We start from the raw sequence: 25,620 nt of genomic DNA, 5'->3' as shown, positions 1-25,620 counted from the left end.
GTTGTGGTGTTGGTAACATAGCAGACTGAAGTATATGAACCATGAGGTGTTGTGGTGTTGGTAACATAGACTGAAGTATATGATCCATAATGTGTTCTGGTGTTGGTAACATAGCAGACTGAAGTATATGAACCATGAGGTGTTGTGGTGTTGGTAACATAGCAGACTGAAGTATATGAACCATAATGTGTTCTAGTGTTGGTAACATAGACTGAAGTATATGAACCATGAGGTGTTGTGGTGTTGGTAACATAGCAGACTGAAGTATATGATCCATAATGTGTTGTGGTGTTGGTAACATAGACTGAAGTATATGAACCATAATGTGTTGTGGTGTTGGTAACATAGCAGACTGAAGTATATGATCCATAATGTGTTGTGGTGTTGGTAACATAGACTGAAGTATATGAACCATGAGGTGTTGTGGTGTTGGTAACATAGACTGAAGTATATGAACCATGAGGTGTTGTGGTGTTGGTAACATAGACTGAAGTATATGATCCATAATGTGTTCTGGTGTTGGTAACATAGCAGACTGAAGTATATGATCCATAATGTGTTCTGGTGTTGGTAACATAGCAGACTGAAGTATATGAACCATAATGTGTTCTAGTGTTGGTAACATAGACTGAAGTATATGAACCATAATGTGTTCTGGTGTTGGTAACATAGCAGACTGAAGTATATGAACCATAATGTGTTCTGGTGTTGGTAACATAGCAGACTGAAGTATATGAACCATAATGTGTTCTAGTGTTGGTAACATAGACTGAAGTATATGAACCATGAGGTGTTGTGGTGTTGGTAACATAGCAGACTGAAGTATATGATCCATAATGTGTTGTGGTGTTGGTAACATAGCAGACTGAAGTATATGAACCATAATGTGTTCTGGTGTTGGTAACATAGCAGACTGAAGTATATGAACCATAATGTGTTGTGGTGTTGGTAACATAGCAGACTGAAGTATATGAACCATAATGTGTTGTGGTGTTGGTAACATAGCAGACTGAAGTATATGAACCATAATGTGTTGTGGTGTTGGTAACATAGCAGACTGAAGTATATGAACCATAATGTGTTGTGGTGTTGGTAACATAGACTGAAGTATATGAACCATAATGTGTTGTGGTGTTGGTAACATAGCAGACTGAAGTATATGAACCATAATGTGTTGTGGTGTTGGTAACATGCAGACTGAAGTATATGAACCATGAGGTGTTGTGGTGTTGGTAACATGCAGACTGAAGTATATGAACCATAATGTGTTGTGGTGTTGGTAACATAGCAGACTGAAGTATATGAACCATAATGTGTTGTGGTGTTGGTAACATAGCAGACTGAAGTATATGAACCATAATGTGTTGTGGTGTTGGTAACATGCAGACTGAAGTATATGAACCATGAGGTGTTGTGGTGTTGGTAACATGCAGACTGAAGTATATGAACCATAATGTGTTGTGGTGTTGGTAACATGCAGACTGAAGTATATGAACCATAATGTGTTGTGGTGTTGGTAACATGCAGACTGAAGTATATGAACTATGATGTGTTCTAGTGTTGGTAACATAGCAGACTGAAGTATATGAACTATGATGTGTTCTAGTGTTGGTAACATAGCAGACTGAAGTATATGAACTATGATATGTTCTAGTGTTGGTAACATAGCAGACTGAAGTATATGAACCATGAGGTGTTCTGGTGTTGGTAACATAGCAGACAGACCAGTGTATGACCAATGAATGGTGACTGTGAATAAGCTCCTATGCATGTGTTGTTTACATTCTCTACATTCTGCACTGGTTTGGATTCAAGCACTTTGGATTAGAAGCCTTTGTATTTTATAAATGTGGGCTCAAAGAAAGACATCGAAATATGTGTACATTCTGCACTGGTTTGGATTCAAGCACTTTGGATTAGAAGCCTTTGTATTTTATAAATGTGGGCTCAAAGAAAGACATCGAAATATGTGTGCGATTGCGTGTGTGTGTGTGTGTGTGAGAGAGAGAGAGAGGGAGAGGGAGAGAGGGAGAGGGAGACAGAGAGAGAGAGAGAGAGAGAGAGAGAGAGAGAGAGAGAGAGAGAGAGGGAGAGGGAGAGGGAGAGGGAGGGAGAGAGAGAGACGGTAATAACCATCATCAGAGGATTATAAACAGAAACACCTTGACTAAACATCCTACATTCAACATATGAGACACACTGTGATATCTACCATTAGAGCTGTGTGTGTGTGTGTGTGTGTGTGTGTGTGTGTGTGTGTGTGTGTGTGTGTGTGTGTGTGTGTGTGTGTGTGTGTGTGGACAGCACAGTGGGGCGTTCTTTGATGACTTCCTCATACCATGTAGAGTGACTCACACACACTCACACACACACACACACACACACACACACACACACACACACACACACACACACACACACACACACACACACACACACACACACACACACACACACACACACACACACACAGCCTGAGGCAGAGTGTGTGGTTTTAATGAAGGCCTCCGTGTAGTTTTCAACTGACTAGTTTTCTGTTTAGGTTTCATTCATTTAGTTACTTCTGTGTCTTACATCTGCATGTGTTTTACATTTATCAGACGTTCTTAATCCAGAGATATTTACAGTAATGCCTCACTATCCCTCCTCCCTTCTCCAAAACATCTGACATGCGCTGTCCCTCTAATGCAGGGGTCTTCAACAGGGGGTCCGGGACCCCTAGGGGGTCCTCGGAGTTACTACAGGGGGTCCTCCAAATCTTATTTTTTTTATATCAACCACTTGAACCCTACTGTCCATATTCTGAGAACTTTAGCCAAAAATAGACGATCTACAAGCTCACAACGCTTCGCACTGCGAGGTGTTGTGAGCTTGTAGATCGGCTATTTTCGGCAGAGGTTTGGTGTAGAGAGGTATAGACCATAGCTCTTCAACAGGGGGTCCGCGACCCCTAGGGGGTCCGCGGAGGTACTGCAGGGGGTCTGCGAAATTGTTGCCATTTTCCACATTTATGTTAAAAAATAAATAATGATTCTATCCATTTTGAATAGCTTGAATACATGATTACTATGCAATTGACAGATTGTTGATATTATTGACATTGGATCTCAGTTAATAAGTAGTATGTTTAGAAATGGTAGTGGTACGGCCCACCCTGCTCGCTATAACTTGTACATGTTAAAAAATATGTCGTAACCCCGACCCCCCCAACCTATGAGGTGGTCCCTGCTCCATCTCCCCATCAGTTTGGGGGTCCCTGGCCTGAAAACGTTGAAGACCCCTGGTATAGACTGAATTACTATTGACGGTTCAAGTGGTTAAATATCTGAAAACACAAATTGACATGAATCCAAAATACACTGATGATTGTGCTGTCAAACAATGAAACTATATGGAATCTATGAACAGGTTGTGGGGGTCCCTGCTTCATCTCTCCCTCAACTAAGGGGTCCCTGTTTATCACTCTATCAACTAATGGGTCCCTGTTTATCACTCTATCAACTAAGGGGTCCCTGCTTCATCTCTCTCTCAACTAAGGGGTCCTTGGCCGTTGAAGTCCCCTGCTCTAATGTACTCGTTTCTGATCCTATCCATTCTTGTTACTCCCAGAGAGAAGCTCAACATAATATCTAAAGAAAAATCAATAATCTGTACATTGAAACTATACACACACTACAGCTGGGTCTTCAATGTTTTCAGGCCAAGGACCCCTTAGTTGAGAGAGAGATGAAGCAGGGACCCCTTAGTTGAGAGAGAGATGAAGCAGGGACCCCTTAGCTGAGAGAGAGATGAAGCAGGGACCCCTTAGTTGAGAGAGAGATGAAGCAGGGACCCCTTAGTTGAGAGAGAGATGAAGCAGGGACCCCTTAGCTGAGAGAGAGATGAAGCAGGGACCCCTTAGTTGAGAGAGAGATGAAGCAGGGACCCCTTAGTTGAGAGAGAGATGAAGCAGGGACCCCTTAGTTGAGAGAGAGATGAAGCAGGGACCCCTTAGTTGAGAGAGAGATGAAGCAGGGACCCCTTAGCTGATAGAGAGATGAAGTAGGGACCCCTTAGTTGAGAGAGAGATGAAGCAGGGACCCCTTAGCTGATAGAGAGATGAAGCAGGGACCCCTTAGCTGAGAGAGAGAGAGATGAAGCAGGGACCCCCACAACCTGTTCACAGATTCCATATAGTTTCATTGTTTGACAGCACAATCATCAGTGTATTTTGGACTCATGTCAATTTGTGTTTTCAGATATTTAACCACTTGAACCGTCAATACTTTACACACTTGACCTTTCACTCTGTACTTAGTCTGCTCTTTTTCCCCTCTACACCAAAGCTCTTTGCCGAAAATAGACGATCTACAAGCTCACAACACGTCGCGCTGTGAGGCGTTGTGAGCTTGTAGATGGCGCGACATAGGGCGTCTTTTATTCCTGTCTGTCTGTCCTCATCCTGTCTGTCTGTGTGTCTGTCTGTGTGTCTGTCTGTCTCTCCAGGAGCTGGTGTCGGACCCAGAGTTCATTGTGGGAGGAGCCACCAGGACAGACATCTGCCAGGGAGCTCTGGGTAATGACCTCTGACCTTTGACACGTGTTGGGTGTGTGATCTAAAATATCAGGGGTTTTCAAAGTGGGTGACGGGGGGCACCCTGGGGTGCTGCGACGGCAGTCCAGGGGTGCCACGAGATAATTTGATAATATTTGGAATTTATTTAGACACTTATTTAGTAAGTTATTTTCAGTCAGTTCTAAACCAAAATGTCTATTATCTCAACATTTTCCTCGCAACATAATCACTAAAATATCGTCACTGTCGGGCAGAAACCTCGTATCTCCAAGTTTCAAATGTGTGCGTCTTTTGGTAAAGCAAAGCCCTGCTTCATCATACAAGACTGTCGCACAAAACTAGTGAAAACAGCCGATCTACAAGCACATCGCGAGGCGTTGTGTGCTTGTAGATCTACTGTTTTCACTAGTTTAGATCATTTTATAGATGATAAATACAAAACCAACAGTTTTGGACATACAAGGTTTCCACCCGACAACGACGATATGCTATAAATATAAGGTGCTGGGAGTGAAATTTATAATGTAGGGGTGCCTCGAATTAAACAAATATTTATGGGGTGCCCTGAGACAAAAAAGTTTGGGAACCCCTGCTCTATATCACTGGTTCCCAAACACCGGGTCGGGACCCATGTGTGGGTCGCAGACACTTTTAAAAAGGTCCTTGTGTTGTTCTGAGGCAGAAAAGACAACTCCCTGTCATTGTAGCAATTATCATAATGAAATGTTGCCTGGCTCCAGCCCCTGAATCGCTAACCACTCCCATTAAAAGAATTGTTTAGGGTTAGGGTTCCCAAACTTTATTCTCTCAGGGCACCCCATAAATATTTGTTTTAATCGGAGGCACCCCTACATTATAATTTTCACTCCCAGCACCTTATATTTATAGCATATCGTCGTTGTCGGGTGGAAACCTTGTATGTCCAAAACCGTTCGTTTTGTATTTATCATCTATAAAATGCACTAAACTAGTGATAACAGCCGATTTACAAGCACAAGCTTGTAGATCTGCTGTTTTCACTAGTTTTGTGTGACAGTCTTGTATGATGAAGCAGGGCTTTGCTTTACCTAAAGTCGTACACATTTGAAACGTGGAGATACGAGGTTTCTGCCCGACAGTGACGATATTTTAGTGATTATGTTGCGAGGAAAACGTTGAGATAATAGCCATTTTGGTTAGAACTGACTGAACTTTGTACTTTTTTAAATGTTTAAAATGATACAAAATATATTTCTAAATGTCCAAATAAATTCCAAATATTATCAAATGATCTCGCGGCACCCCTGGACTGGCATCACGGCACCCCAGGGTGCCCCGTCACCCCAGGGTGCCCCGTCACCCCAGGGTGCCCCGTCACCCACTTTGAAAACCCCTGCTTCAGGCGATTCAGGGGTCTGGTGACTCCCAATGGAGAGGCTTGCTCGGTTGAAAATCCGAACGGCAAATCAGCGTCGCTTCAACTCCATGATGTCGGGGCTTGTGGGTGCTGGGTGGGGTGGGGATCATTGTGGGTGGGGTTTTCCCAGAACTCATGTGCGATTCCAAATAACAAAAATAAAGGTTTATGGGTTTGCCACTCTGACATCACTGTGATGTCAGGGGAACCAAACTAACAGAATCCCCTTTATGCCCATATATGGAGTTACCTGATGTCATCATCAATACTTAACATACTGCAATATTGTCTGGGCAAGTACATATGATTCATATCTCCATAATATTTATCTACTTCAGAAAAGATTTGTCAGAACCGCTACTCATTCAAAACGACTTGACCACTCTGCTCCACTTTTTAATAAGTCTTCCAGATCAACACCTATCAAATATGCAATTTTATTTATAAGATCAAATATACCCCCAACTCCATTCCAAAAGCTTTTAGTAATTACTTTCAAACAAATTCTCAAATTCACAATTATAACACCAGACAGGCAACAGACCTTCACCCCCCTTTTTACCACACTAGTCAAGGTCAATTTTCCCTAAAATACAGAGGTACTACCCTGTGGGACAAGTACTCCAAGGGTATACAACTCTCATCATTGAATTTATATAAGAATAAATTGAGGGTTGTACTGGTTAACCAATAATCTTATTATGGATTTTTAGATATTGTTTTTTTTTTTGTTTTCTATCAGGTTTTAATTAATTTTGTATGTATATGTATTTATCTTTATATGTATGTATTATTGTTGTATGCATATATGTAAGTATGTGTATAACAAATAACATGTATTTGCAATACATGTTATTTCATATGTTTGATGTATAGGTAGAGGCCTCTATAAGCCCTTTGGGCTTCTTGCCTCCTCCTAGCACTTTAATTGTTTGCTATTTCTGAGAAATATTTTTTTGTATTTTAAAATGTGCTGAATAAAATCAAATCAAATCAAATCAAATATTAAGCCCATATCTAACAGGACTTCATATGGGAATGCCCATATATGGAGGCCACATCGGCCACATACCACACTAACATAATCCATATGTGGCCAAGACAGATGACCAAGACATATCTGTGTGGCTGGTTCTACAGGGATCTCCATGTATGGGCATAAAAGGGATTGTATGTATGATGTCAGATGTCATAGACGTCATAGTATAGGACTTTCACATAACTGAGTAATCATGTTTGGTCCCCCAGTTAAAATATGATTATTTTGGGGGCCTGGAAAGGTTGAGAACCACTGGTATATATGACTGTAACATAACTCATACAGTATAGGAGAGACAGACAGTAGGACAGACAGACAGAGAGACAGACAGACAGTAACATGGCTGTGGTTTCACGTGGGTTTTGTTTAAACTGTTCACATTGTTGTGTGTGTGTGTGTGTGTGTGTGTGTGTGTGTGTGTGTGTGTGTGTGTGTGTGTGTGTGTGTGTGTGTGTGTGTGTGTGTGTGTGTGTGTGTGTGTGTGTGTGTGTGTGTGTGTGTGTGTGTGTGTGTGTGTGTGTGCTACAAGGCCAGCGGGGAAATGGGAACCAGCTGAGAATATTATGGGATGTCCTTTCTGGCACGCACACACACACACACACACACACACACACACACACACACACACACACACACACACACACACACGTGATCCAGTGTAATTAGTGGGCGATGCCTGCAGCTTGTTTTGGTGCAGAGACATACAGTAGTACTAGTGGAAGAAGTAATCAAGTAAAAGTATCAATACCACAATGTAGAAATACTCTGTTACTCCGCCACCGTTGCCCCGATCCATGCCAAACTTTGCACACACACACTCCTTGGCTGCCAAACCACAACCCCTCACATGGCCCTCTTCTAGCGCCACCATGAGGCCGATTCTTGCAAAACACATTGTTGGACACTGCTCCTACAGATTTTGCCCTAAAATCATGCAAAGCGGTACACAGTATCTCTAAAGTCATGTCATCAACATGGATCTGTCCCATTTCCCATATTCCCTCCTGTCTATCTAGGTCGTCCTCAGACGAGCCCTCCATCGTTGTTTCCAGTCATCTCGGTTCTCCATACATCTGGCCAGCTCATTGGTGTTCTGTGTCCCTACGTCTTCCTTGAGTATGTCCACGTATGTTCTTGTGGGACGTCCTCGCGACCTGAATGGCTACCTGAATGGCTACCATTGCCTTCTAAAGTTTGTGTTTGCGACGTGACGGTCGCTTATCTCCCGATTAGGGAGTCTTACTGGTCTACCTTTCTATGTCTATGTCATAGACCAGGGGTTTTCAAAGTGGGTGACGGGGCACCCTGGGGTGCCGTGACGGCAGTCCAGGGGTGCCGCAAGATCATTTGATAATATTTGGAATTTATTTGGACACTTGAAAAAATATTTAGTATCATTTTAAACATGAAGTACAAAGTTATTTTCAGTCAGTTCTAACCAAAATCGCTATTATCTCAATGTTTTCCTCGCAACATAATCACTAAAATATCGTCACTGTCGGGCAGAAACCTCGTATCTCCAAGTTTCAAATGTGTACGTCTTTTGGTAAAGCAAAGCCCTGCTTCATCATACAAGACTGTCGCACAAAACTAGTGAAAACAGCCGATCTACAAGCATGTTGTGTGCTTGTAGATCTGCTGTTTTCACTAGTTCAGATCATTTTATAGATGATAAATACAAAACAAACGGTTTTGGACATACAAGGTTTCCACCCGACAACAACGATATGCTATAAATATAAGGTGCTGGGAGTGAAAATTATAATGTAGGGGTGCCTCGGATTTCAAAAAAATATATATTTATGGGGTGCCCTGAGACAAAAAAAGTTTGGGAACCCCTGTCATAAACCATAGAAAGACCATGTGACCATGTGACCATGTGACTCTATATGGTCACACTGAACTCTAAGTGGATCTCTTCTCCACCGGTCTCTCCCTGACACTTTAGTCTAGTTAGTGTGGTTGCTATAGGCAACGCATTATTGTTCTCGTTCTGAGACAATTTTGCCAAACCTGTTTTCTGTAAACCTTTTGAGTGAGGTCTGCATGTGTGGACACGACAGAGCCACACGCATCACCACACGTTTTGAGCTTGTGGATCTGCTGTTTTCAAACGTTTTGTACTCTTTTTTTTTTTCACTTTTGGTACTTTAAGTACATTTTGATGCCAGTACTTTTGTACTTTTACTTTTGTTCATTAAAGTACAAACATATAAAACAGTTACACATTTAAAAAAAGAATCAAGAAATACAAAATAAAAATACGCAGTGTAAACAACATAAACATTGGGGCAGTTTATGGACCGGTACGTAGAAAAGTTCATCTTCTTTTTAAAATGAGATGGCAGGCTCTGGCACATTCGATTGTACAATGTTTACCAGCAAAAAATTACATTCCGTTTATTATGGTCATCAAGATCCTTAAAAGGTTAGTGAAAGGAATGGTTCAGAACGGATAGTATCCTTTTAAAAACATCACAGCGTACTAGAGCATTAAGGAAAATGTCGACTCCCACCACAGAAAGTTGAAAGTCGAAGTTGAAAAAAAGAAAACAATCATTTCTATTGTGAAAATAGCAGATCTACATGCTCACAACGCCTCGCAACGCGAGGGGTTGTGAGCATGTAGATCTGCTGTTTTCCCAATTCTGCCTCTATATAATTGACAATGTTTTGCCATTTTAGAGGTATTAAAAAGTCCTTAAATTGTCACTTTAGAAATGTGCAGATACCCTCTATATACACTTAAACTTTATGTTGGTTTGTTTACTGTTGAGTGAGAAAACAATGTTTTACATTAAGTTAAAGGGGTATTTCGGTCAAAAACGACTTTCCTACCTTTCAAATGATGATTCGGGAAGCTTCTGGGTTGATCCAGGTGTTGTTTGACCCATAGCAGCATTTTGTTCCATTTTCGATTTTCTCCCCTGCACCCCACGGCTCCAAAACGGCACCTTTTGGGTCGTTCCGTAATCCGGTTATTATTCTCGCTCAAAATTCACTTTTCTCGCTCGGTATCAGTCCCTCATACTGTTGTTAGCATATCCGAGCTACACCAGCTCCTGGTCGCCGCCATGTTTGTTTACTTCAAGCTCAACTCTCAACTCTGAGCCCAGGAGAGAACACTGGGAAATCCCTAACCCGTTGGGAAACGCGCGTTCACGAGCTGCTGCTGCTGCTGCTGCTGCTGCTCTCACAGCTCCACCTCCCTCCCCCACAGCCTGTTACATGTTGAGGCAGACAAGAGGCTACACCATACATCACTCTGCAGACTTTGTCGACATAGTTAGATCTTTTTTCTTTGGCTAAGAGCATTTTTGTGTTTTATTGTTCGTCGCGCGTCGGGGAGTCACGCGATACAAAACGGGATTTCCCAGTGTTCTCTCCTGGGCTGCGAGTTGAGAGTTGAGCTTGAAGTAAACAAACATGGCGGCGACCAGGAGCTGGTGTAGCTCGGATATGCTAACAACAGTATGAGGGACTGATACCGAGCGAGAAAAGTGAATTTTGAGCGAGAATAATAACCGGATTACGGAACGACCCAAAAGGTGCCGTTTTGGAGCCGTGGGGTGCAGGGGAGAAAATCGAAAATGGAACAAAATGCTGCTATGGGTCAAACAACACCTGGATCAACCCAGAAGCTTCCCGAATCATCATTTGAAAGGTAGGAAAGTCGTTTTTGACCGAAATACCCCTTTAATCATCTGGGGACCCCCTAAAATAATTGGGGGGTCGTGTGAGATGTGATGACGTCATCACACGATAAAGTCGACTTCAACTCATTTTTTTACTGAGTCGAGTCGACTTGCAAAAATCACAAGTCGCTAATGCCCTGCAGTGTACTCGAGTACAGTTTGAATACCGGACTTTTAGTATTTCTATGTTGCAGTATTGATACTTTTACTTTGTAACACAGAGTATTTCTATATAGCAGTATTGATACTTTTACTTTGTAACACAAAGTATTTCTATATTGCAGTATTGATACTTTTACTTTGTAGCACAGAGTATTCCCATATTGCAGTATTGATACTTTTACTTTGACTGGTTCCAGTGGCATTAGTTCAGCAACAGCTAAGGTATGGCAACATGACTGGTCATGTTGCCATACCTTAGCAACAGGCATGATGAATTTATTTTAAGAAGTACTTTTTATTTGTTCCCCCTGTGACCAAGGTAATGCGGCTGCCATACCTTGCCATACCAAGGTGACGCCTCTGCCTGGTTTCAGAGGGACTGTAGAGAGGTTGTTCACAGCAGAAATGTGAGAGACTTTTAAAAAGAGCAGAGCAACGTTTATACAAGCTGTGACTCAACAGCCAATGAGGGGAAAGCCTGTGTACACACACACACACACACACACACACACACACACTGGACACACCCACATACCACACACACACACACGCACGCACGCACGCACGCACGCACGCACGCACGCACACGCACACACACACACACACACACACGCACACACACATTCTTTCTGTGGCTCTGTCCACACATGCAAACCTCTATCGCACAAAAACACATACGCAAAAAACACACACACATGATGTCTTAACTTATGAAGGGAAAAGACACACCCTATGCCTGCCAACATACTGTACACACACACACACACACACACACACACACACACACACACACACACACACACACACACACACACACACACACACACACACAGAATCAGAGGATATGTTTGTCAGATGTGTGAGTCACAGATGTGTGAGTCACCGCCATGAGATCCCAAATCTCTCTCTGTTCTTAAAGGGCCAGCAGACCAATTGTCATAGATAGATAGATAGATAGATAGATAGATAGATAGATAGATAGATAGATCAGGGGTTCCCAAACCTTTTTGTCTCAGGGCACCCCATACATATTTTTTTTAATCCGAGGCACCCCTACATTATCATTTTCACTCCCAGCACCTTATATCTATAGCATATCGTCGTTGTCGGGTGGAAACCTTGTATGTCCAAAACCGTTTGTTTTGTATTTATCATCTATAAAATGTACTAAACTAGTGAAAACAGCAGATCTACGAGGCGAGGCGTTGTGTGCTTGTAGATCGGCTGTTTTCACTAGTTTTGTGCAACAGAGGTTTCTGCCCAACAGACGATATTTTAGTGATTTATGTTGCGAGGAAAACGTGGAGATAACAGCCATCTTGGTTAGAACTGACTGAAAATAACTTTGTACTTCAAGTTTAAAATGGCACTAAATATATTTTCAAGTGTCCAAATAAATTCCAAATATTATCAAATGATCTCGTGGCACCCCTGGACTGCCGTCTCCGGCGTCTCGGCACCCCAGGGTGCCCCGTCACCCACTATGAAAACCCCTGAGATAGATAGATAGACAGACAGACAGACAGACAGACAGACAGAGTGTTGCATTGGTGATTCAATGTCAGGGGGGTAAGCGGTTTTAATGATGTCACGCGCACGTCGCTTAACATTACAGGAGTGAACAGGTTCAGACAACGGTCTGTTGACATGCATACAACAGGCTCATCTCTTTGTTTAAATCACCCTGCTTTGACACTAAACGTTCTCAGGTGTGAATTTGGGGGTTATTCTGGCATGCCCTTGCATGCATGACACTGGTCAGAAAAGATATGGGGTGGCGCGCACGCGCGTGACCGCCTGACTGGACTGTAGATACCACAGGTTGCAATGCACACCACGGTGTGGAGTTCATAACCGTTTATGACAGAGTTCACAGCAGCACAGCAAAACTATGACGATGGTTTATGGTTATAGTGCTTGGTGTGAACTTCCCTTTAAGGCCATTCTACACCAATGCAGCTAGTCACAACTCCTTGCAACACAACTGTTGCATGCGACTACTTGCAACCATTGTCCCTTGCAAGGAGTTGCATGGGGTGTGACATGGCCTTAAAACTGTTTCGTTGCAAGATTTGAGACCATTTGCAAGGAGTTGCGTTGGTGTGGTGGCAGTCTAGGACAAGGTGCAATAACTGCAATACAACGATTGAGTATGCATACTACTTTTTTTTTTTTCTTCTTTATCATTCAAACCAACTTTTTGGGGGATTTACCACCATACCGTCGGTAAACAGTGACTTATAACCACGATAACTAAAGATCCATACCGCCCCAGCCCTAGAGTAGATGGATAGATAGTAGGGGTGCAACAATACATTTTAATAGCGTTTCGATACATATCACGATACATGGTTGACGATACGATACATGGACGATATTGGTTCATTCATGGTGATTCATTACGATTTGATTCATTGATTTAAAATCGATATAGTAACTATTTGGTAAAAAAAAAAAAAAAACTGTGAGCTTGTAGATCGGCTATTTTTTGGCAAAGACATTTGACAGAGAGTGAACAAAAGACTATCAAGTATCTATATTATGAGTACCTTTGTCCAATTCTAGAGGGTTTAAGTGGTACCAGATATGCAGCTCTGCAAAAGGTGAATTGATCCCAGTGCATGACGGAGGACGATATCTCGATAAGTTAGATCTCCATGATACAAGTGTTTTTTTATCAAGATAAAAGATAAACGATAATCGCTTATCGCTTATCGTCCCATCCCTTGTGTGTGTGTGTGTGTGTGTGTGTGTGTGTGTGTGTGTGTGTGTGTGTGTGTGTGTGTGTGTGTGTGTGTGTGTGTGTGTGTGCGTGTGCGTGATAAGATATGATGTTTATTTGACACTGTATGAGAACATACAACAAAATGTTGTTTAGTGCACACATAACACTGACAGCATCAGTAACAAAGAAAATAAAAAATAAAACACTGATTAAGCAATAAGACATAAAACCATTTGTCAGTCAGTCATAAGTCCAGTCCATAGTCTGTCAATCAATACAAGAACATCCATGTACATGTAGTATCATAAAATAATAAAATATAATATAAAGATAAAACAATAAATAGACAGCAGCCTCCAATAAGCATATCATATCATATACTGTAATACTGCACTCGATCATAGTTCACAGTACGTATGACACCAAGGTCAGGAAACTGAGTTTATGCGCGCGTGTGTGCGCGCGTGCGCGTGTGTGCGCGCGCTCTTGCGAGTCCAACAGGACTTTCACAGCCTGTTAGTCCTGGCCTTAATGACCTTCAGTCTCCCTGAGGGGAGGGTCTGGAACAGGTGGTGTCCAGGGTGTGAGGGGTCCTTGTAGATCTTTGAGGCCCGGTTCTGGAGACGGTTTGAGTGGATGTCACTCAGGTGTGGAAGTGTCTTGGTCACCCGCTGCAGATCTTTCCTCTCTAAGTCAAGATTCTCTCTATAGTGGAACGATAAAGGTTGGTGAGCAAGTTCTGAGGAAGCACTGCACCACACACACGTGTGTGTGTGTGTGTGGTGCGTGTGTAAAACATCCATTGTGTGTATGATACGAACAGTGTTTGGCCGTCGACTCCCATCTGAAAGTGTTTATGGCCCGATTCCAACCCCCACCCTCCCTGACTCACTACTGACTCACTACTGACTCACTGACCGTGCATTCACGGCAGGCACGTGCACACATAGACATCAAAGGGGGCTCGAGCCCCTGCCCTTTTATCCCTCTGTAAAAAGTGCCCTCTCTCCAGACCATGAATGCAGTTTTCACTGTGGTGAAAGAAATGCAAATAAAATACCTCTTTCTACCACTTTTTGTGGTCACATGTTCAGACACTGGATTCTGATTGGCTTAAAACAGTGGTAAATCAGTCAACAACCTTGAGTTGGCTCATGGACCCCGCCCACTGTTGTGTTGCAGTTGATTGTAACTAAATAACCTTGCAAGTTACAACTGTGTTTTCTTTCATTTATATGGTAGAAGTGGTAGAAAAGCAATTTACCGTTCGAGGGTCGTGGGTTGTTGGCTGATTTACCACTGTTTCAGGGTTGTTTGGCACTCGGGTTCGCCTCGTGCCACAACCCTGAAACAGTGGTAAATCAGCCAACAACCCTCTCATGGTAAATGGCTTACACTTTCCATGTGTAACACCCGGGATTCGAACTCGGGTCTCCCGTGTGAAAGTCCCAATATCTTAACTCATTATGTGCCAGATGCCAAAATGCCTCCAAGGTAGCTGTGCCACGGTTCTGTATGTTTTTCTTTACTATGCAATGAAAAAAAAAAGATTTTTATTTTTATAATTTTTTTTCCCACAGAAACAGACACAGTTGTTGTGATTCAGTGGCAAAAATAATTTTGTCAATCGGACAAATGGTTCCAGAGATAGAGCTGTTTGAATGAAAAAAAGTGTCCATCCACTAGAATGGACACACATTTTCACACATTTTCTCAATCAGCTAAACGAGGGAGCGAACACACAAACAGAGAAAAGCATCTCTCTGATCTCAGGTCATTTTGACATCTTTAGAATTTTTTATTTTTTATTTTTTATTTTTTCTATGTAAAAAACACAAAAAACGTCATAAGCCGTCATTGGCACACGGGGCTATTGGAAAAAAAAACGTCAAAACCGTCATGTGGCACAGAATGAGTCCCTATGGAACGAGGGAGATACTAGGCTTTTGATGCCATCAGGCTGGGGCAGTGAAGTCACTACGCTACCACATGCCATGCCTGAAGGCAGCGTTCAAGAGAACAGCCTTGTCCAAACTCTCCTGAACTTGAATGCAGCATCTTATTTTGAAAGGATTTCCCTCTCTGTGTAGAAACCCATGCCGTTACGCCACATCTCCGGTATTGACTTCATTATGCTTTGTTCAGTGTGGTATCAAGTACTGAAAGTAGCCGACCTCCAAGCTCACAACACGTCGCGCTGCGACGCGTTGTGAGCTTGGAGGTCTGCTATTTCCACCAAAAGGCCCTTTTAGAAATGTCAGCCCCTGCCTCTCTAACATTCTCTGAACGTCCCTGGTTCATGGTGAGTCAGTGAGGGCCCCTTTAAGTCCTGGCCGGTAAAGACTCATGCAGACATAGGTTGGCAAAGGAATTATTACCCACAGTTCATAGCGTTACCGGGGAACCCTCTGAATCCTCCAAATGTCAATCATTTCAATATGCAGATGAGTCATGAATCGCGGTTAGAATGTCAACAAGCACTAGTGCTTTCTCTCTGTTCTCAAAGGGAGACGGAATGGAAGATATATATATATTAGGGTTGCAACTTTACTCGCACACCGATAACACCGTTAAATAAAAAGAAAACGCATCCGCTGCTCTGCTCTGCCCCGAGGAGCGCAGTAGAGATGTGACGTTTTTAAAATGAACGATGGGATTCGGTTCTCATTTGCGGGAGGCCGGGAGCCGTTCCTTGTGTGGGAGTGTCGAGAACAGATCCAGAATCAACGGATCATCCACAGGGCGAGGCACAGCCCATCAGACTGCATGATGTCTCGTCCCCACTCGCAGGGCACGTTCCAGGAGACTAGTTGTGGCTTTATAATGTCACAGCGCGCAGTAGGCAGATAAACAACGATTAGCCAAACAAGAAAACACAGGGCTGTTGTAACACTAACAGTGTTGTTGCTTTTTTACAAAGCTGAATTTTTAATATGGTCGGATGGTTGTTGTTGTTGAAGCTTGAGGTAGCATTGGCTGCTACTGAGTGCTCACAAGACGACAAGACACTCAATGGTGGTTGAAACGGTGTTACCGATAACCGCGGTGTTGACACGGACTATATTTTCTGTGTTAAAAATCTCATACCGTTGCAACATTAATAAATCTGGTAAATGCAATAGGAAAAAGCCGCCTCGCGTGCGTGCGTGCGTGCGTGTGTGTGCGTGCGTGCGTGCGTGCGTGCGACCGTGCGTGTATGATTGTGTGTGTGCGTGCATACAGGTGACTGCTGGCTGCTCATGGTTGTGTGTGTGCGTGGATACAGGTGACTGCTGGCTGCTACATCATGGTTGTGTGTGTGCGTGCCTACAGGTGACTGCTGGCTGCTCATGGTTGTGTGTGTGCGTGGATACAGGTGACTGCTGGCTGCTACATCATGGTTGTGTGTGTGCGTGCATACAGGTGACTGCTGGCTGCTAGCTCATGGTTGTGTGTGTGCGTGGATACAGGTGACTGCTGGCTGCTACATCATGGTTGTGTGTGTGCGTGCCTACAGGTGACTGCTGGCTGCTACATCATGGTTGTGTGTGTGCGTGCCTACAGGTGACTGCTAGCTGCTACATCATGGTTGTGTGTGTGCGTGCCTACAGGTGACTGCTGGCTGCTACATCATGGTTGTGTGTGTGCGTGCATACAGGTGACTGCTGGCTGCTACATCATGGTTGTGTGTGTGCGTGCATACAGGTGACTGCTGGCTGCTCATGGTTGTGTGTGTGCGTGCTTACAGGTGACTGCTGGCTGCTACATCATGGTTGTGTGTGTGCGTGCTTACAGGTGACTGCTGGCTGCTACATCATGGTTGTGTGTGTGCGTGCTTACAGGTGACTGCTGGCTGCTACATCATGGTTGTGTGTGTGCGTGCTTACAGGTGACTGCTGGCTGCTACATCATGGTTGTGTGTGTGCGTGCCTACAGGTGGCTGCTACATCATGGTTGTGTGTGTGCGTGCCTACAGGTGACTGCTAGCTCATGGTTGTGTGTGTGCGTGCCTACAGGTGACTGCTGGCTGCTAGCTCATGGTTGTGTGTGTGCGTGCTTACAGGTGACTGCTAGCTCATGGTTGTGTGTGTGCGTGCCTACAGGTGACTGCTAGCTCATGGTTGTGTGTGTGCGTGCCTACAGGTGACTGCTGGCTGCTAGCTCATGGTTGTGTGTGTGCGTGCTTACAGGTGACTGCTAGCTCATGGTTGTGTGTGTGCGTGCATACAGGTGACTGCTAGCTCATGGTTGTGTGTGTGCGTGCTTACAGGTGACTGCTGGCTGCTAGCTCATGGTTGTGTGTGTGCGTGCATACAGGTGACTGCTAGCTCATGGTTGTGTGTGTGCGTGCTTACAGGTGACTGCTGGCTGCTAGCTCATGGTTGTGTGTGTGCGTGCCTACAGGTGACTGCTAGCTCATGGTTGTGTGTGTGCGTGCCTACAGGTGACTGCTGGCTGCTAGCTCATGGTTGTGTGTGTGCGTGCTTACAGGTGACTGCTAGCTCATGGTTGTGTGTGTGCGTGCATACAGGTGACTGCTAGCTCATGGTTGTGTGTGTGCGTGCTTACAGGTGACTGCTGGCTGCTAGCTCATGGTTGTGTGTGTGCGTGCTTACAGGTGACTGCTAGCTCATGGTTGTGTGTGTGCGTGCTTACAGGTGACTGCTGGCTGCTAGCTCATGGTTGTGTGTGTGCGTGCTTACAGGTGACTGCTGGCTGCTAGCTGCCATCGCGTCCTTAACGCTGAATGAAGATGTGATGGCCAGAGTGGTTCCAACCGACCAGGACTTTGGAGACTCCTACGCCGGGATCTTTCACTTCCAGGTCAGAGACACAGCGGTCACCGCCATTGATTGATTGATTGATTGATTGATTGAAGACTTTATTAGAAGTTTGCATAGGAAAAGGTACAGTTTTCATGACGCTACAGTTCACTGGTACAAGGTCTACTAAAAGGAGATCCTAGAAAAGACTACGCTTATTTCCAATGACAGACGAATAGAACACAGTACTATGCAGTAGATATATTCGGCCATGCAGGCTGGCTGGGGGACATTTTGGTTCAAACCCAGAGACGCAGGGGTCACCAGGGCTCACGCTTGTAGATCTGCTATTTTCAGCACACAACCAAGTTTAAAATCAGTCATCACGATGCCATCAAGGCCTGCCAATATACATTTCAGTTGACTAAATCAACTGTAGATTTAGTCGCCTAAAAACATGATATTAGACTAAAACTAATACTTTTCAGGTGACTAAAACTAAATGACATTTGAATCAAAAGACTATGATTAAATACAAATGTGCTGTCAAAAACAACACTGTTGAAATGAAGCGCCATGTTTTTATTTTGTAGATCAGTGTCCCATGTCAACATACATTTTAATGACACCCCATCAAAATGCTGACATATTATTTTGATTGTCAAGACATCATAAAGATCATTAGACTCATTAGAGCAATAACCCACCTATCTCCCCCAGTCAGAGTTCAGAGTTTTAACGAATGAGGAATTATGTGCAGGATGTCATTTTAGGTGACTTCATGTAATTGACCACGTTTAAATCAATATTTGATTTTAAAATAAAGATCCTCTCTCTCACACTTCTGCCAGTGAGCCAGTGATCACCCTGCCCTGTGCCAATGTTGGCACCCTGCCTAAGGTTGCCTACCCTGGCCTGGTCTAGGTGATGATTATAATATGTCTAAAGGGGGTTCCACACGGTACGCTGTTGCCGTCGGGGCGGCCGCTAGGATCAGCGGTGGCCGCACCGCGGTGAGACACAAACACACTCGCTCAGTGAGTAAACGCCGCGCGGTATTTCACAAAGATGAACACAATCCATCTCTCACCGCACGCGTACGCATGCACAAACGAGCACGCTGGCGGGGGATTTCACGGGACCGCGCCCGCTCGCCTCGCCGCCCCAAAACTTCGCTGCGCGGCCCGAAAAAGCCGCCCACCTCTCGTTGAAAATGAATGACGAGCAGGCGGTGACCGCGTACCGCGTGGAACCCCCTTTACAGTTCTGAGTTCTGGCAGTATGGGGAGTGGGTGGAGTTAGTCTAATATTTATCTCTAATGTTTATAATATATCTTACAGTTCTGGCAGTATGGGGAGTGGGTGGAGTTAGTCTAATGTTTATAATATATCTTACAGTTCTGGCAGTATGGGGAGTGGGTGGAGTTAGTCTAATGTTTATAATATATCTTACAGTTCTGGCAGTATGGGGAGTGGGTGGAGTTAGTCTAATGTTTATAATATATCTTACAGTTCTGGCAGTATGGGGAGTGGGTGGAGTTAGTCTAATGTTTATAATATATCTTACAGTTCTGGCAGTATGGAGAGTGGGTGGAGTTAGTCTAATGTTTATAATATATCTTACAGTTCTGGCAGTATGGGGAGTGGGTGGAGTTAGTCTAATGTTTATAATATATCTTACAGTTCTGGCAGTATGGGGAGTGGGTGGAGTTAGTCTAATGTTTATAATATGTCTTACAGTTCTGGCAGTATGGAGAGTGGGTGGAGTTAGTCTAATGTTTATAATATATCTTACAGTTCTGGCAGTATGGGGAGTGGGTGGAGTTAGTCTAAGGTTTATAATATATCTTACAGTTCTGGCAGTATGGGGAGTGGGTGGAGTTAGTCTAAGGTTTATAATATATCTTACAGTTCTGGCAGTATGGGGAGTGGGTGGAGTTAGTCTAAGGTTTATAATATATCTTACAGTTCTGGCAGTATGGGGAGTGGGTGGAGTTAGTCTAATGTTTATAATATATCTTACAGTTCTGGCAGTATGGAGAGTGGGTGGAGTTAGTCTAATGTTTATAATATATCTTACAGTTCTGGCAGTATGGGGAGTGGGTGGAGTTAGTCTAATGTTTATAATATATCTTACAGTTCTGGCAGTATGGGGAGTGGGTGGAGTTAGTTTAATGTTTATAATAATATATCTTACAGTTCTGGCAGTATGGAGAGTGGGTGGAGTTAGTTTAATGTTTATAATATATCTTACAGTTCTGGCAGTATGGGGAGTGGGTGGAGTTAGTCTAATGTTTATAATATATCTTACAGTTCTGGCAGTATGGAGAGTGGGTGGAGTTAGTCTAATGTTTATAATATATCTTACAGTTCTGGCAGTATGGGGAGTGGGTGGAGTTAGTCTAATGTTTATAATATATCTTACAGTTCTGGCAGTATGGGGAGTGGGTGGAGTTAGTCTAATGTTTATAATATATCTTACAGTTCTGGCAGTATGGGGAGTGGGTGGAGTTAGTCTAATGTTTATAATAATATATCTTACAGTTCTGGCAGTATGGGGAGTGGGTGGATGTGGTCATCGATGACAGACTGCCCGTCAAAGATGGAGAGTTGATGTTCGTCCATTCTGCCGAGGGGAGAGAGTTCTGGAGCGCTCTGCTGGAGAAAGCATACGCCAAGTAAGATGTCTGATGTCTGTCTGTCTGTCTGTCTGTCTCTCCCTCTGTCTGTCTGTCTGTCTGTCTGTCTGTCTGTCTGTCTACACTCTATGATCCTATAGTTTACCGAGACGCTACGCTGTCTCTCTGCATTCTATGATCCTATAGTTTACTAATAATAATAATAATAATGAATTGCATTTTTATAGCGCTTTTCCAAGTGCTCAAAGCGCTTTACAATGGTTCATTCATTCATACATTGGGAAGGGTTACTGAGACGCTACGCTGTCTCTCTGCATTCTATGATCCTATAGTTTACTGAGACGCTACGCTGTCTCTCTGCATTCTATGATCCTATAGTTTACTGAGACACTATGCTGTCTCTCTGCATTCTATGATCCTATAGTTTACTGAGACGCTACGCTGTCTCTCTGCATTCTATTATCCTATAGTTTACTGAGACGCTACGCTGTCTCTCTGCATTCTATGATCCTATAGTTTACTGAGACGCTACGCTGTCTCTCTGCATTCTATGATCCTATAGTTTACTGAGACGCTACGCTGTCTCTCTGCATTCTATGATCCTATAGTTTACTGAGACGCTACGCTGTCTCTCTGCATTCTATGATCCTATAGTTTACTGAGACGCTACGCTGTCTCTCTGCATTCTATGATCCTATTAGTTTACTGAGACGCTACGCTGTCTCTCTGCATTCTATGATCCTATAGTTTACTGAGACACTACACTGTCTCTCTGCATTCTATGATCCTATAGTTTACTGAGACGCTACGCTGTCTCTCTGCATTCTATGATCCTATAGTTTACTGAGACGCTACGCTGTCTCTCTGCGTTCTATGATCCTATAGTTTACTAATAATAATAATAATAATGAATTGCATTTTTATAGCCCTTTTCCAAGTGCTCAAAGCGCTTTACAATGGTTCATTCATTCATACATTGGGAAGGGTTACTGAGACGCTACGCTGTCTCTCTGCATTCTATGATCCTATAGTTTACTGAGACGCTACGCTGTCTCTCTGCATTCTATGATCCTATAGTTTACTGAGACGCTACGCTGTCTCTCTGCATTCTATGATCCTATAGTTTACTGAGACACTACGCTGTCTCTCTGCATTCTATGATCCTATAGTTTACTGAGACACTACGCTGTCTCTCTGCATTCTATGATCCTATAGTTTACTGAGACGCTACGCTGTCTCTCTGCATTCTATGATCCTATAGTTTACTGAGACGCTACGCTGTCTCTCTGCATTCTATGATCCTATAGTTTACTGAGACGCTACGCTGTCTCTCTGCATTCTATGATCCTATTAGTTTACTGAGACGCTACGCTGTCTCTCTGCATTCTATGATCCTATAGTTTACTGAGACACTACACTGTCTCTCTGCATTCTATGATCCTATAGTTTACTGAGACGCTACGCTGTCTCTCTGCGTTCTATGATCCTATAGTTTACTGAGACGCTACGCTGTCTCTCTGCATTCTATGATCCTATAGTTTACTGAGACGCTACGCTGTCTCTCTACATTCTATGATCCTATAGTTTACTGAGACGCTACGCTGTCTCTCTGCATTCTATGATCCTATAGTTTACTGAGACACTACGCTGTCTCTCTGCATTCTATGATCCTATAGTTTACTGAGACGCTACGCTGTCTCTCTACATTCTGTGATCCTATAGTTTACTGAGACGCTACGCTGTCTCTCTGCATTCTATGATCCTATAGTTTACTGAGACGCTACGCTGTCTCTCTGCATTCTATGATCCTATAGTTTACTGAGACGCTACGCTGTCTCTCTACATTCTATGATCCTATAGTTTACTGAGACACTACGCTGTCTCTCTGCATTCTATGATCCTATAGTTTACTGAGCTACGCTGTCTCTCTGCATTCTATGATCCTATAGTTTACTGAGACACTACGCTGTCTCTCTGCATTCTATGATCCTATAGTTTACTGAGACGCTACGCTGTCTCTCTGCATTCTATGATCCTATAGTTTACTGAGACACTACGCTGTCTCTCTGCATTCTATGATCCTATAGTTTACTGAGACGCTACGCTGTCTCTCTGCGTTCTATGATCCTATAGTTTACTGAGACGCTACGCTGTCTCTCTGCGTTCTATGATCCTATAGTTTACTGAGACGCTACGCTGTCTCTCTGCATTCTATGATCCTATAGTTTACTGAGACGCTACGCTGTCTCTCTGCATTCTATGATCCTATAGTTTACTGAGACGCTACGCTGTCTCTCTGCATTCTATGATCCTAATAGTTTACTGAGACGCTACGCTGTCTCTCTGCATTCTATGATCCTATAGTTTACTGAGACGCTACGCTGTCTCTCTACATTCTATGATCCTAATAGTTTACTGAGACGCTACGCTGTCTCTCTGCATTCTATGATCCTATAGTTTACTGAGACACTACGCTGTCTCTCTACATTCTGTGATCCTATAGTTTACTGAGACGCTACGCTGTCTCTCTGCATTCTATGATCCTATAGTTTACTGAGACGCTACGCTGTCTCTCTGCATTCTATGATCCTAATAGTTTACTGAGACGCTACGCTGTCTCTCTGCATTCTATGATCCTATAGTTTACTGAGACGCTACGCTGTCTCTGAGTGTCCAAAAATGTGTTTTAAAAAATCGGCCTGAAGGTGGCGCTAAATGCGACAGATCCATGTTGATGACATGAGTGTAGACATGGTGTCTCCTGATTTGTGTGATTGTAGGGCAAACATTGTAGGAGCTGTGTCCATAAATATGTTTTGCAAGAACCGGCCTCAAGGTGGCGTTAGAAGAGGGGCGTGTGAGAAAAGAGGAGATCCATGTTGATGACATGTGTGTAGACATACTGTGTACCGATTTGCGTGATTTTAGGGCCAAAAATGTAGGAGCTGTGTCCATAACTGTGTGTTGCAAGAACCGGCCTCATGGTGGCGCTAAGAGAGGGGCATTTGAGAAAAGAGGGGTAGCGGTTGTGGTTTGGCTGGCAAGGAGTGTGTTTGGAAAATTTCACATGGATAGGGGCAACGATGGTGGAGATATGAGTAGGGCAAAAGTGTGACGTGACAGACACACTGACTGACGGACGGACAGACAGGCGGTGGAGGTTTTGATAGTAGTTAACAAGGTAAAAGCGTTCGTTTTGGTGAAAGTAACCCGCCAGAATCGGGCGAACGCTAGCGCACATAGCGGTAAAAGAGTTAAGTACTAAAATGTGAATATGTGAGTACTTTTTCCACCACTGCTGCCAGAGGACGCCCGGACAGTACACCCATATTTGGGCAACGGTTTGTGCTTTACCTTGCGCTTGACGTCACCACCATGGTAATTGACCCCGTATATAACAAAGATGGTTGGCGCTTTCTTTTAACTTTCTTCATAGAGTATTCTTCATCGATGCCTTATAGCTTGGCGTCCATATTCACTCATTTAGATTCATCATTAATAAAACAGAGCATTATCGTTGCTCCCCGAACGGTCTCTCTCTGTGACCTCAGAGACGCCTCGCAGCGATGGTGCTGTGCATGGGGAAAACGGAGGAGGAGGGGCGGAAGCCGTCGCGGGAGCCCACAGAGTTCGACCCCAACTTCCACGGTCCCATCCACGACCGCGGCTGCACGGACGTGGTGTGCGCCGCCCTCTTCCTGGCCGTCCTCTTCTTCCACGTCCTCCTGGGCTTCGTGGCCTGGGGCAACGGCGACCCCAAGCACATCCTCTACCCCAAGAACTCCACCGGGCATTTCTGTGGCCTCGGCGAGAACGCGGGCAAGCCCTACGTCTACTACTATGACCTCTTGAAATGTGCCACGACCTCCACCAACCTGACCGAGAGCGCCCTCGACGGCTTCCCGTGCCCCACCACGCAGGTGTGTGTGAAGAAATGCCCCAGCACGGTGTGGGTATTTACTCCATTTGTCGGCGGAGAAAAAACGTATAAAGACATTTTACAAGGGAGCCAAGTTCCATGTGTAGAAAGTATAAACTTGGACGCCAAGCCTACCGATGTTAGCGCTTATATTGCAAACGAGGATTGTCCTTATTTCCACATCAAAACACTGCCAATGATGGGAAGATGTGTGCCTAATATCGGACTTATATCAGCAACAGAAAAGGATACATTGAATGCTGGACTTGCACATGAAGATGTTGGGAAAGATGGTAATGACGTCCTCAATAAATCAGAGACGTCAGCCAATCTCATGAAAGATGTCTTCAACGCCAGAGGGTTCAGTACCAAGATCTTGGAGGACTTTGTGGCGGCGTGGGGCTGGATCGTCCTGGGTCTGTTCACGGCCATGGTGTTCAGCCTGGTGTTCCTGCTGCTGCTGCGTTACACGGCCGGCCCCATCGTGTGGGGGACCCTGGCGGGGATCGTCATACTACTGGCCATCTTGGCGTACTTCTGCTTCCACACCTACGAAAAACGCCTGGCCGCCTGGAACGAGACCAACGCGAACAGCGCCCCCGTGGAGCTCGAAGCGATGCCTGGTTCAGCAAATGACCTAGAGAAGTACCTGGAGATCCCGAACACCTGGCTGGCCTTCTTCATCGTCCTGGTGGTGTTGGACGTCATCGTGCTGGTGCTCGTCGTCTTCCTGCGGGAGAGACTCCGC

At 44.1% G+C, this 25,620-nt stretch overlaps 1 protein-coding gene across 1 annotated transcript in view; it reads left to right on the top strand.

Annotated features, from left to right (window-relative positions):
- The window catches only part of LOC308282509 (calpain-2 catalytic subunit-like), a 66,230-nt gene that overhangs the window by 9,256 nt on the left and 31,354 nt on the right, over positions 1-25,620 (top strand). Inside the window, exons 2-4 of the mRNA XM_080722874.1 lie at positions 4,486-4,555; positions 18,257-18,375; positions 20,859-20,992. Coding sequence (XP_080579000.1) covers positions 4,486-4,555; positions 18,257-18,375; positions 20,859-20,992 — 323 coding nt within the window. The remainder of the gene's footprint in view (positions 1-4,485; positions 4,556-18,256; positions 18,376-20,858; positions 20,993-25,620) is intronic.

This window comes from Nannobrachium achirus (assembly GCF_963921795.1).
Source record: "Nannobrachium achirus genome assembly, chromosome: 3".
Taxonomy (NCBI): Eukaryota; Metazoa; Chordata; class Actinopteri; order Myctophiformes; family Myctophidae; genus Nannobrachium; species Nannobrachium achirus.
This window is presented reverse-complemented; position numbering and strand designations above follow the sequence as displayed.